The 13,332-nt window shown below is 34.5% G+C and overlaps 1 protein-coding gene across 1 annotated transcript in view; it reads right to left on the bottom strand.

Annotated features, from left to right (window-relative positions):
- Glg1 (Golgi apparatus protein 1) overlaps positions 1-13,332 on the bottom strand; it is a 285,095-nt gene that overhangs the window by 95,130 nt on the left and 176,633 nt on the right. Inside the window, exon 16 of the mRNA XM_090398148.1 lies at positions 2,720-2,812. Coding sequence (XP_090254274.1) covers positions 2,720-2,812 — 93 coding nt within the window. The remainder of the gene's footprint in view (positions 1-2,719; positions 2,813-13,332) is intronic.

Here is a 13,332-nt window from a genome sequence, read left to right on the forward strand (position 1 = left end):
TTATTGATGTATGAATTAAGAATGCATAGTGCATCAACACTCATCTTAATCAGTCCAATGAAATTAATTGCAGGTAACTTTGAATACTTTAATTTATCAATTAATATAATTTATATGAAAAGCATAAAGGTCAAATGAACAATAGCCATGCTTCACACACACCATTTATGTAAGAAGCACAAAGGGTTTATGTTTTGCGGTGAGATTAGAATATCATTGGCAAATACTAGAGTGAGAAACAGATAATTTGAATTTTGATATGATTTTTAAATACTGCCATATATATAATATGCACAAAAATAAAATTGGAAAAAAAGTAATCACTAGGGAAATTATCATTTTTCCAGATTGAACCAAAGGAAGGCTGAAACAACTCGTTTTATTTATATACAAGTTCCAACCTCCTTCGACTATAATTGTAGTCATACAATCTGCGACTCTGGCAGAAACTGGGACATTCAGTAGATCATCAACAATGTTTCCCTTTGTAAATATGAGCAAAAAAGTTATTAATTATTTATACAAAAATATATATTAAAAACTTATCTATATCAGTCTCCTAAATTGACCCTTCATGCATGCAAAACAGATGAAACTCAGGAAAAAAAAGCAGCAATTCATGACAAACGTTCAACTGGATTGGTTGACATAATAACCAATCACAGCCACTGATTTCTGGGTGCTATTGTCTCAGTGCACATTCTGCCTTGCCTTCTAGGTGTTTTAAAATCACTGAATTTGACCCATCTGTACATCTGTTCAAAGGGCTCAAAGGTGTTCATATTTATGAATGGACACCAGGGCTATTAACACAAATGTGATGCAATGTTTACATGTCGAAAAGTGAAGCATTAGTATGCTTCATAAAGTATTAGAATAATGTGTTTAATTTTAGGAATCACATGAAGCCAGGAAACAATTAGGGTATTTTTAACAGGAATAAATGCAAAAATATAATATCAGTGATATATATATATATATATATATATATATATATATATATATATATATAGTATCCAAACTTGGTCCTTTACAAAAAAAAGTTATTTGGGAATTAAAAAAGCACAGAAGGTGAAAAATTCAAATATTAGGTGTGTCACAAAAATCCTGATGTTATTCAAAGAAAGCCAATTGCAGTGGAACTGGGTGGCCATGCAGCTGGGATGGAAGATGAGAGGCAGATAGTCCTTATCACAGTGAGAGAGAAAGACCATGCAAAGAGGAAGCAGTAGAAAAATTTGGGAGGGCTTTGCCCAACAATGGAAATCAACAAGCTAATATCATCATCATGACTAAATCTAGAGAAATGATGCTATTCATGTTCACTATTACACTGAAAGTTCAAAACGTTCATCACTATAAAGAAATTACTTTATTAGTAGATATCATAATCCATGCCCTGAAATTGTTCATTTGCTGCGTGTGCATATATTTTTAACTTTATTTAGAACAGTGACATCTAACAGCTGCATTAGTGTGGAGAAATGTGACCATGCTTTAGAATGCAAGATGCCCCAATCTTATGATGATTCGGTGATCATCATAAGATTGGGGCATCTTTCATCTTGCATCACCGAATCATCATAAGATTGGGGCATCTTGCTTCTTAAAAAACTTATCACAGAAATAAGTATAATAGGCTCCAGAATTCAGGTTCTAGTTTTTACCATTTAGATAAAATTCATAAGATTGTGAATGAGGAGTCTAAAATTATAAGTTATAGTTACTGGAGTATACACACACACACACACACACACACACACACACACACACACACACACACACACACACACACACACACACACACACAACACACACACACATCAAAATATGGAGATCTTAGAACCCAAAGTGTAGGCAAAGCCAACCAAACCTTTATATCTTATAATTCTTGGCAAGTTTAATTTATCTTGTTTAATCATTTATCCAAGTGTAAAAAAACAAAGTTTGCATGTGAAGTAGCTTCACACAACTAGGATATTTCACATGTAAACTTTAACTGCTTGCATTTGGATTAAACAAGAATATAATTTCTTGGTAAGTTAAATTTTACTTAAAACCAAGTGAAAAATCTTTTCACAAAGGCAAAACACCTTTTCACTACTTGTATATGAGAAATGTATGACCTATGCATTACTTCAACCTTGGTTCTGGATCTGATTCCCACTGATGACATTTTAATAATGTTTGTCTTTGGGCTTGATTTCGAAGAGTAGATAGTCCTGCTTGGTGGTAGTTTTTTGCCTGTCACTGAGTAGAGCCACTAATGATTTGATGAATTTAAGAGTAATCTTGTAGATCACTCGGAGTTTTGGGGAGGGGTATCCTGCACTTAGTAAGTACCTCAATAAAGTTCAAAAGTGGTCCTTCCCATAATGCATAGCATTATACACTTTTGAAAGGATGTGTGCTTTGCATTATGGGATACTAAGGCAATTAATGTGAAGTCATTAGTTTCTTTTTAATTAAAGATAATAAAAAATTCTAAAGTAGAGTCACCTACTTGAAAGAATTTTTTATCATCATTACTTATAAATATTGACAGTTACTGAATTAATACACTGAAACAAAACTGATAAATATTAAAATCATATAAAAGCTCCAAAAAATTATCATGCTTGGTCAATGTGTCCTAACCAAATAAAGCAAAAAATGACCGATACTTCTCAGCTTTGAATACTGTTGAAATATGTCAATCTAATTTTAAATAAATTCTAACCTGTGCTTCACCTGGACTAGCATTTTTACAGAGATTTTTCTGGTCATCACTACATGCAGCATCCAAATCAGGGTCAAGCTTAATGTTCTCTTCCTATGAATAAAAAGTAGTCAAGTAACACAATTGGAACAGATTCTTTCATCAGAATTCTGACGAAAATATTCATATAATGAAGTAGTGAATTTCCAAATATTTTTTTTTTAATGCTATGCTAATATTTTGACTAAATGCATATCATTAAAAAAAGTGAAAATTAGTGGCATTCAAAGAAAGTTAATGAAATTAAAACAATTCCACATATAACTGATAACACATAATATACTAATGTATATAAACATACTGCAAAGCTCAAAAGTCAGTTGAGTTATGTGGTCCTGAAAGGAATTTGAAAAATTAAAATACCAGTATTCAAAATAACTTTCCGGAACTTTTAGTTTCATATGATCATTTCTAAGATAAGAAAGTGGCAAGAGGTCTTGCAGCTTTCTATAAATTGTGCGACAACCTGATGACTGTACAATTTATATTATAATTTAATGGGCATCTCCCAAAGCCTCTGTAGCTGAGTCAGTATAGACGAAGCCCTGTGGTCGGAAAGACCTGGGTTCGATTCCTGTCCATCACATGAGGAATGTGATGGACAGGAATCTGGTCTGGTCTCTTATCTGTCATTTTCGACTAAAGATGAGTTAAACGATCTCATACAGAGGTAGAGGGTTTTTTCACCCAGAAACTTGGGTTTTTCATCCCTCAGAATAGGCAAACTGGCCCGTGAACACTGATCTACAATCAAAAAATTCATATATTTAAAAATCCTTCATCAGAGAGCTCAGCCGGTCTAATGGATGGATGGATAGATGGATGGATGAGGAAAATTGGGGAAACCCCACACAATGACAACAAGAAGAAGGGCATTTCCATAGAGTCCAAAGATACTTATTTCAACCCCCCCCACTTCCATGAACACATTCACTGACAAAGCACTCAGACTGACAACCCATTCCATTAATTCACTATTATCCAAGCAATAAAAAAAAATATCTAGTCCTAATACTATTACTAACCACACTCTTACTCAATTTCCAGGGATGACATCTGTACTGCAACCACCACCACAACCACTACAAGGCAAGTGCTGAAAAATTTCCCCTGCATCAATCCTATAAAACTTTTTCAGTAACACCTGAAAGTAATAAATCCCCAATTTATCCTTGTAAGGGAGCATATTCCACAGACCACTCACCATCTTGGTCACTTACTTAATCATTAAGAAATCCAGGTTACCATACTTCTAAACACACATATAGTAATCAATCCAGATGTGACCACATCAAAGTCTTATAAAGAGGAATAATAATTTCCATATATTTTGTTTGTGTGTGTTGTGTCATAACCAAGTAATCCTATGAGCTACTTTGGCAGTTTTGAAATACGCCCACCAATATCCTGAAATACCTAGCTTCATCAATTTACTGGAGTGATTCCTTCAATGTAGTACACAGCTTGTAATATTTTCATTCTAAAAGCATATCTTTACACTTTTCCACATGGAGATGTTAATCTCAGCTCTTTACTTTATGCAGATGATGTTATACTTCTAAATAAATCAGGTACAAATCTGCAAGATTTCTTGACTAAAATGAATAACTGTTGTAATAGATATGGTATGAAGGTCAGCAATAAAAAGACAATGACAATGAAAATAGGCAGAAGCAGTGAAAATATCAACTGTATTGTGAATGGAAAACCTATAGAACAAGTAAAACATTTCAGCTATTTATGCATGATTTTTAGTGAAGATGGTAAATTAAATATGGAAATAGACAACAGAATCAACAAAGCTGGTATGGTAGAAAGTCAACTGAATAAATTTATATGCAATAAGAGAGAAATTAGTCAAAACACTAAATTAGCTGTATACAAGATAGTGTTCAAACCAATTTTAACTTATGGATCTGAGAGCTGGGTCAGAAATAAAACACTTGATCAAAGACTAGAGACTGCAGATATGAGACTCCTGAGAAAGATTATAGGCGTGAACAGATGGCATCAATGGCAATATCATATAAAAAACGAGGATATTAAGAAATAACTTGACATTGTTAGCATCAAGGAATGGGTTAGTAGAGCTAATCTCAGGTGGTATGGTCACTTAAATAGAATGGGAGAGGAAAGATTAGCAAAACAAGCGTTCTCTGGCAGGAAAAAAAGATCCAGAGGAAACCAAGATGTAGGTGGATTGATACAGTAAAAAGTGCCTTAGAAGACAGAAATATAAGATCTGATACTGTTGGAGACTTGACATGTAACAGAGTGATTTGGAGGAAAATTGTAGATAGGAAGTTAGTGGTGATATAAGTTTTTCATGTAGTACTATCATATCCTGTACACCCCCCTTGAGGGTACATGTCAGGAATTTGATGATGTTGTTAGCTGCACACAGCACTAATAGAACTGAGTTCATGCATTTCTGTAGGCAGTGTGGGATATGCAGAAGTTTTAACAGTATTTATGGCAAGACTCTGTAGTCATACACCTTCTGGATTATGCTGCTTCAAATGCTACTCTTTTAGTGTCTATCAGCCACCCTTGTATCTGTATTACCAGCTTTATATGGTATTCTGTCAAATTCTTTTGCAAAATCTAGAAGTATCATCAGGTAGCAATTCAATTTATCAAACTCAAATGTCATTCTATTATAAAAAGTGAGTAAATTATTAAGACATCTACCTTCACAAAACCAGGATGTTCCCCCTACAGAGTATCATATTCATATTATCTACTCATTCCTAAATTTGTGTGTTTGATCCGCTTTCCCAATACCTTTATCACCACTACCAAGATACTGATTAGTCTGTAATTTGCTGCCTCTCTCTTAGAGCCTCCCTTTATACAAAAGAACTATTTTATCCTCCCTTAGCTGCTTTTGGACTTTCCTAGAGCTGAAACTAAAATTAAACATCCTAGTCAGAAACAATGACTACTGTTTTTATTTTTCAGATCCAGATACTTGTGATTTTGTTACAAAAATAATTCACACTGGAATGGAGGATTTCATTCCTCACTCTGGTCAAAATTCCTGGCCTATATCTATAGCTTTTGAAGAAATGTGCTAAGGTAGTCCAAGAGAAGAAAACAGCTATCATAAGTGGCTTGAGACCAAATCCCCAACTCCCTTCATAGTCTACACAGTTAACACAACCTTTGTAAAACCATCATTAAAAGAGATAAGTCCAACTTTGATAGGGCTATATGTAAAAAAACTTGCCACATATGTCACCGACAGCATGCCTTCTGGTCCCTTGTCAAAACTGCTGGGCACAACTTTTATACATCTGTGTTACCTCATCTTTCTTACCCTAATGGTGGCACTGTATCATAACAAAAAGACAAGGCTGATATCCAATAGCAAGAATGAATAAAGGTTCATTCTTCCCTTCCAACTTTTCCATAGATGACTATGGAAAATTACCCGTTTCTTTGCTTAGAACACTGCACTGCATGCCTCCTGTAACCTTCCACCAACAAAAGATATTAGAAGAATCTTGAAAAAAGCTACAGCTGATCCTGGTGGAATTCCACTATTATGCTCAAGAGATGTGTTCTTAAACTAACACGTATTTGTTATACACTATATTCAGCTGAAATCCACCTTACAGCATGGAAGCAAGTGCATATATAGCCAATTCTCAAAAAAGAGCGATAAATGCTCATCATCACACTATCAATCAAATGCTCTCATTTCAGTCCACCACCTGGAGAACCATCAGCTAATTAGTGACTATCAATACGGATTTTCCCCATCTAGATTCTCCTCACCCACCTCTGGACTCATGCCAAGGAAAGGTTTGGAGAAAACTTGTTTTGTTGCACTTGACATCTCCAAGACACATGATAGGATCTGGCATTGAGGGCTTCTTGGCCAATTATCATCATAAGGACTGCCTTCTTCCCTTTGCAACTGGATTGCTAGTTTCTCTCAGATGATCTGTATGTGTAATGGCAGAAGCTGTTTGCTTTTGATTTTCCTGTTAATGCAGGTGTACCTCAGGGTTCTGTCATTTCCCTCACCCTCTTACTGATTTATATAAACAACCTGCTCTCATGACTACAAATCCTACTCAGTTTTGTAGATAATCCTAATCAATAAGTTTTAAAAGAGGTAAACCGTGAGTAGACATATCGGTACACAATAAATAACGGGAAAAAAACTCACGTAGAAAGATTATTTATGAAGATCAAAAAGATATTTATGAAGATCTTCATGGAATGAAGATCAAAAGAAAAAACTTAAAACCTTCTTCAGTCGTCCACCTAGATTGTATGGTCTTCCGAAAGTTCATAAACCAGGTGTTCCATTGAGACCAGTCGTAGATTGTATAGGGTGCCCCACTTACAAAATCTCAAAATTTTTATCTAATTTACTCTCCTCTTCAACTAGAAGAACTGATACTTATATAAAAAATACTTTGGATTTCAAAAATAAAATTTCAGATCTTCATTTGGATGTTTCTGATATCATGATCAGTTTAGATGTTGTTTCTTTATTTACAAATGTGCCTCTTTCGGAAAGTATTGAATTACTACAACAGGAATTTCCTTCAGACATTGTAAACGTATTTGATTTTGTAATAAATTCTGGTTATTTTTCCTTTAAAAATAAGTTGTATCAACAAATTGAAGGAACAGCAATGGGTAATCCTCTTTCTCCTGCTATCTCCAATTACTTTATGGAACATTTTGAACAACGTATCTTTGACAATATTTCTCCCAGACCTACGCATTGGTTCAGATATGTCGATGACATTTTTGCTGTATGGAATGGCTCTTCTGATGAACTTCAACAATTTCTCACTAAGTTAAACGCATTTCATCCTAGGATCAAGTTTACCCTAGAAATAGAATCAAATAGGCAGTTAGCTTTTTTAGATCTTCTAATTCTTCGCCAACCAGATGGTAACCTACATTTCTCAGTTTATAGAAAGAAGACTCATACAGGCCATTATATCCATGCGGAATCTCATCACCATCCCAGTCTAAAGGCAGGAACTATTAAAACACTGGTTCATCGGGCCCACTCCTTTTGTTCTATAGACGATCTTTTACAGAAAGAACTACAATACATAACTTCTTCCTTTCTATCTAATGGTTATAAGAATTGCTTCATTGAAAGAACTTTGAGTAGTTTTAATATGTCTTCCTCTTCAAACACAGAGAAAATAACTCGCATTACTATCCCTTATGTACAAGGCATCAGTGAACGTATAGCAAAAGTTTTAAAACCACTAAATATTTTTGTTGCCTTTCGACCGTTTAGAAAAATCTCCACCTTTCTCACTTCTCCTAAGGACAAGCTTCCACATCTTAATCATCCAGGTGTCTACCAGATTCCGTGCTCTTGTGGATTATCTTATTTCGAACAAATGGGAAGATCTGCCTCTATTCGGCTAGAAGAACACCAATCTTATATTGAATACTTTAAACCTGAAAAGTCTGGACTTTCTGAACATGCCATCTTCACTAGACACAGAGTTCATTGGAGAAAGACAAGAGTTCTTCACAAAAGTCAGTTTCTCATGGAACGCCTTTATAAAGAAACATGTGAAACTCTACTTCATTCTCTTAACTTAAACAGATCCGACGGCTTATGTCTGTCCCCTTTATGGGAGATAGTACTTTACAAATCAGCTAATCTTTCCTAACTTTTTATTATATTAATATTTTTTTTTTTTTTTTTTTTTTTTTTAGGAGTTATTGACCTTTTTAGTTATCTTACACCAGCTACTTAGGTGGTGCTTTTTGGAATTGTCAGTTAGTGTTTAATTTTGAACTTAATGTACTGAGGATGCCTGTGACACACAGGCGAAAATTATACTAATAAATAATCTTTCTACGTGAGTTTTTTTCCGTTATTTATTGTGTACCGATAATCCTAATCAAATCCTATTCATAGTTTTGTAGATAATAGATGAGATGTTTGTGCACTGCACAAACAAACTGATCATTATGTGCACTGTACATAATGATTAGCTCAACAATCAAGACCCAATCTCTTTTTCTTGAACTGACTCTTACTCCAAACCTTTCCTAGAATAAACACATTATTTCTATAGCATCCTCAGTTTCCAAAAAACTTGACCTCCTTTTTCACTCAAACAGTAGTCCTCTTCTGACTAGTTATTTAATCTGACCAACCTTGGAATACTACTTTCATGTTTGGGTTGGTGCACCTAAGACTACCTTAAAAATTCTTGATGATGTTCAGAAAATGGCAGTTTGGTTAATTAATTACATGTCTTACAGACTCTCTTCAGCCACTTTCTCATAGAAGATCAGTTTGTGCATTGTGTCTCATACAGATATTACCATGGCTGCTGTTCAGCAGAAATAGCATCCTTTTCCCTTCCATTTCTACCAGATCTGTAGGAATCAAGCAAGCAACAGCTGCTCAACATCTCTTTACAGTTGAATTACTTACTTACTGAACTTGCTAATCTCAGTCATCTTTCATTCTATCCAACTCAGTTCTGTGGAAAAGCCTCCACCATTAAGTATTTCCTAAGGACTGCAACCTCCAACTGTTTGCAAAGAATATCAACAGATTACTCTGCTCCTGACCAATGCCCACATATAGCATTTATTTGTTACAGGTCCTTCTGCCTTTAGTGTATGGAAGTTAATATAAAATAATGAGATTTTGCCATGTCCTATAAATTTTTAACTGTTCTGGGAGATCCTGGCAGTCTTTCTAAACCATTCTGAATAAAGGTTAACATTTTCTCTATTGAACAGATAATGAAAGAAATAGTGGTGTATTTATGTGTGTCAGATGATTTTTTGTTCCTTATACTGGTTTGAACATTGTAAGAGGTACTGGAAAATTTGAGAATGGGGGAATTCATGCTCATAGGGAATTTTTGGTTGCATGATCACACACCCAACCACCACAAAGCCACAAAAAATGTCTACTCTATCCAACTAGCAATAAATGTGCTCAGAAGTGGAACATCACTGTTACCCCAGGTGCTATACAAGTATCTACAGCAAGCTTTAGGCCCTGGACCTTTATATTCCCTCTGCAATGTTTTTTATTATATTTTTTTTGAAGTTCCTTTATATTGCTACTCATCCATTTAATCCTTGCTTTATACTCCTGATCCTGAAGATGTCTCTTAAACAATCCCTACCCACTTTCCTATGTACTACTGACATTTTACTTGTAGCCTCTTATGCCACTACTTCATCCTAAAATTGTCATAATCATCAACTTTGTAGTTTCACATAAATCCTCTCTTGACTAAGGATTCTTACAGCAACCTTTCAGAACAATACTGCATGGTCACATTCTCCAAGTGGAGGCCAAGTTGCCATCATGATTATGGATAGATCTTCTGATGTTACCAAACCCAACACTCTCAAACCCCTTGTCCCTTCCATCACATGGCATTTCATGCAATTATCCCTTAGTAAGTGTATAAATTCCATTTCCATCCTGCCATATGCTTTTCCTCCTTCCAATTTATGTCCCCATAGTTGATCATAACGATAATTGCTCAGCCTATACTCATGCTAATTTTCCAATGCATGGCATCCTCTGTACCCCCCCCCCTTATCTACAGAAATAACCAAGAATATCTTTTGTCCTATTGGACTATCGATATCTGCTAGTCTCACTTCCTGAGATCCAAAATCCTGTTTGACTTTATTTTTGCTGGTTAAGTTCTTCAGCTATCTACTCCCTCGCCCTGTCCTATTTATATAATTTTAGGAACCTGGTTATTTTAACTCCTAATCCCAAGTATGCAAACAATTAAGTTTGCACCTGAAACAAAGTTCAAGTCTAAAGATGGTACAACACCAGGGCAACTCATTGTAAAGGTGGGTAAAGCTCTGATCACTATTCTTAGTATTTTCCCATAATGTAAAGCACATCTCACTAGAAGATTAATTGTTTGCATACTTGGGATTAGGAGTTAAAATAACCAAGTTTATAAAATTACTTGGTTATCCTAATATATATATATATATATATATATATAAACAAACATTTTGTATAACTATATTTTTTTAGCTATAATAACTATAACATGTGATTTAGAGGCTGAGAAAAATTGTGAAAGGGAAACTTGGAGAAGAACAAGCTGGGTTTAGGCCAAACAAAGGTTGTCAAGATCAGATTTTCCCTTTCATGGGAATATGAAAAGGATTCGAATAAGTTTTATAGATCTGGAAAAGGCATAGACAAGGTGCCTAGAGAAAAACTTTTCAAAGCAATACAATTATATGACTTAAATGGAACATTATACAAAACAATACATAGTCTATATTTAAGTCAAAAGTCAGAAGATAGAACTGAAGGAAATAAAGACTTTTTGATGTAAAAGCAGGTGTAAGACAAGGGTGCACATTATTTCCACTATTATTTATCATCTGTATGGATTACATTATGAAAGAAAGTGACATTAAACCTGGTATTAAAATTGGATATACTAAACTTAGCTCTTTGCTTAATGCAGATGGTGATGTGCTCCTAAATATATCCAGTGCAAGTCTCCAGGTTTCTCTAACTAAACTGCATAACAGTTGTAACATATTTGTCATGAAAATCAGCAATAAAAAGACTAAAATGATGAAAATAAGCTGGAACACAGAAAACTTCAAGTGCATTCTGAAAGGAGAGCCTATAGAATTAGTAAAATATTTCAGCTATGTATGCACAATTTTTAGTGGAGAAGCCAAAATAAATTTGGAAATAGACAACAAAATAAGCAAAGCTAGTATGGTGGGAAGCCAGCTAAATAAATTTATATGAGATAAGAGAGAAATTAGGCCAAACACAAAACTAGCAATATACAATACAGTGTTCAAACAAGTTTTAAGTTATGGATCTGAGAGTAGCATTAGAAATAAAGCATGATGAAAGACTAGTGGCCATGAGAAATGAGAAAAATTAGTTCTGAGATTTCTCAGTTCTAATTTTTCTCAGACATGAGAAAAATTAGTTCTGAGAAAAATTAGGGGAGTAAACAGATGACAGCAATGGCAAAATAATGAAGATATTAGAAAGGAACTTGTCAGCATTCGAGAATATTTGAACAAAGCTAATCTAAGGCAGTATTGGCCACTTAAACAGAATGGGTGAGGAACGGTTAGCAAAACAAGTGTCTGTTGTGAAGATGATAGGAAAGAAACCCAGCAGAAGACTCTAGGATGAAGAATCTAGGTGGAGTGATTCAGTCAGAAGTGTCTTAGGAGAAGAAAATGTTAAATATGACAATACTGGAGTCCTGACAAATAATAAGCTAATTTAGAGAAACTTCTTGAGGATACATATCATGAAATTGATGATGATATATGATGACAGAAACATAGGTTATTATGGAGGTTTATACGATATGTACAGAAAAAATTTTTCAATACTTAACAAGAGGGATAACCCAAGGAAATTATGCAAGGGTATAAGGACTGTATTTTATACTTGTAGAGTAATGAAAGAGTGAAACAGATTGTCAGGTGCATTTTGAGTGCTTTGTTGATGAACGAGAAGTATGATAGATATTACATGAATAACGATCAGCAGCAGACCCACAATGTATCTTTGAATTTCATGGAGATGCCACTATAATAATAATAATATCTTATTTGTATGATACATATCAGTATATGCACGAAATTCTACTGCATTTCCTGAACTAATTAAGACAAATAGGTTATTTGGAGCTATACATGTGTGTATGTGTGTGTGTTGGGAAAGTTGTTCACTGAGTGTGGAAGTGCAAAGTTAGGGAAATTACAATTACTGTGAGTGCGTGCATGCTGGGGGGGGGGGGATAGGTGGGTTTGGGTGCAGACTAGTCTCTGAGATAATATTGAAGTGTAGTCAATACAAGATGTAAAGGTAGTTATGGATCCTTTGGTATTAGCATACCAAACTGCAGGATGCATCAAAAATAAGAGGGAGGAGTTTGTCACGGGCTGGTGTAAAAGTTATAGGCAATAGAGACTTGGTTGACAGTGGATGATATACACTCATATTCATAGAAACCACATCACCTGCCATACCCATGTTTTTTTTGGTAATTAAATTTAAATGCCTATTTGAAAGGAATAATAACAAAATAATTGTCACAAATAATGAAGAAGGTAATATAACATTGTTATTTTTTATTAATATTTGGCTCTTTTAGTACAAGATGTGGCATAATTAGGAAATGACAACAAACTTGACAAATTTGCAAACATTTCAAAATAGAGTGGACAATGATATTTGCACTAGAAAAACAAATACTGGTATTAAAACTTAGTTCAACTACACAGTTTTATTAACGTTCAAAGCTAAAAATTCACTTTTTTTTTTTTTTTTTTTTTTTTTGCTGTTTAGTAATTTGTAGGTCCTTGTGTTTATTATAGCTTGGCATCAGCAGGACATTGACAAAATCAATATTCTGATGGATGCAACTGTTAATTCATGGTTCCATACCCTTATAATGGCTTCTTGGAGCTCCCAAAGTGCTTACAGCTTCCTGTGTATTTCAGTCTCCATTTGGTACCACAAATTCTTAATGGAGTTGAGAATTTGTTGCGGTAGCTGTCGAATTGAGTATTCATTGAGA

Source organism: Typopeltis vanoorti, chromosome 9 (assembly GCF_054136105.1).
Source record: "Typopeltis vanoorti isolate ZY-2024b chromosome 9, IOZ_Tvanoo_1.0, whole genome shotgun sequence".
In the NCBI taxonomy this organism is placed as follows: domain Eukaryota; kingdom Metazoa; phylum Arthropoda; class Arachnida; order Uropygi; family Thelyphonidae; genus Typopeltis; species Typopeltis vanoorti.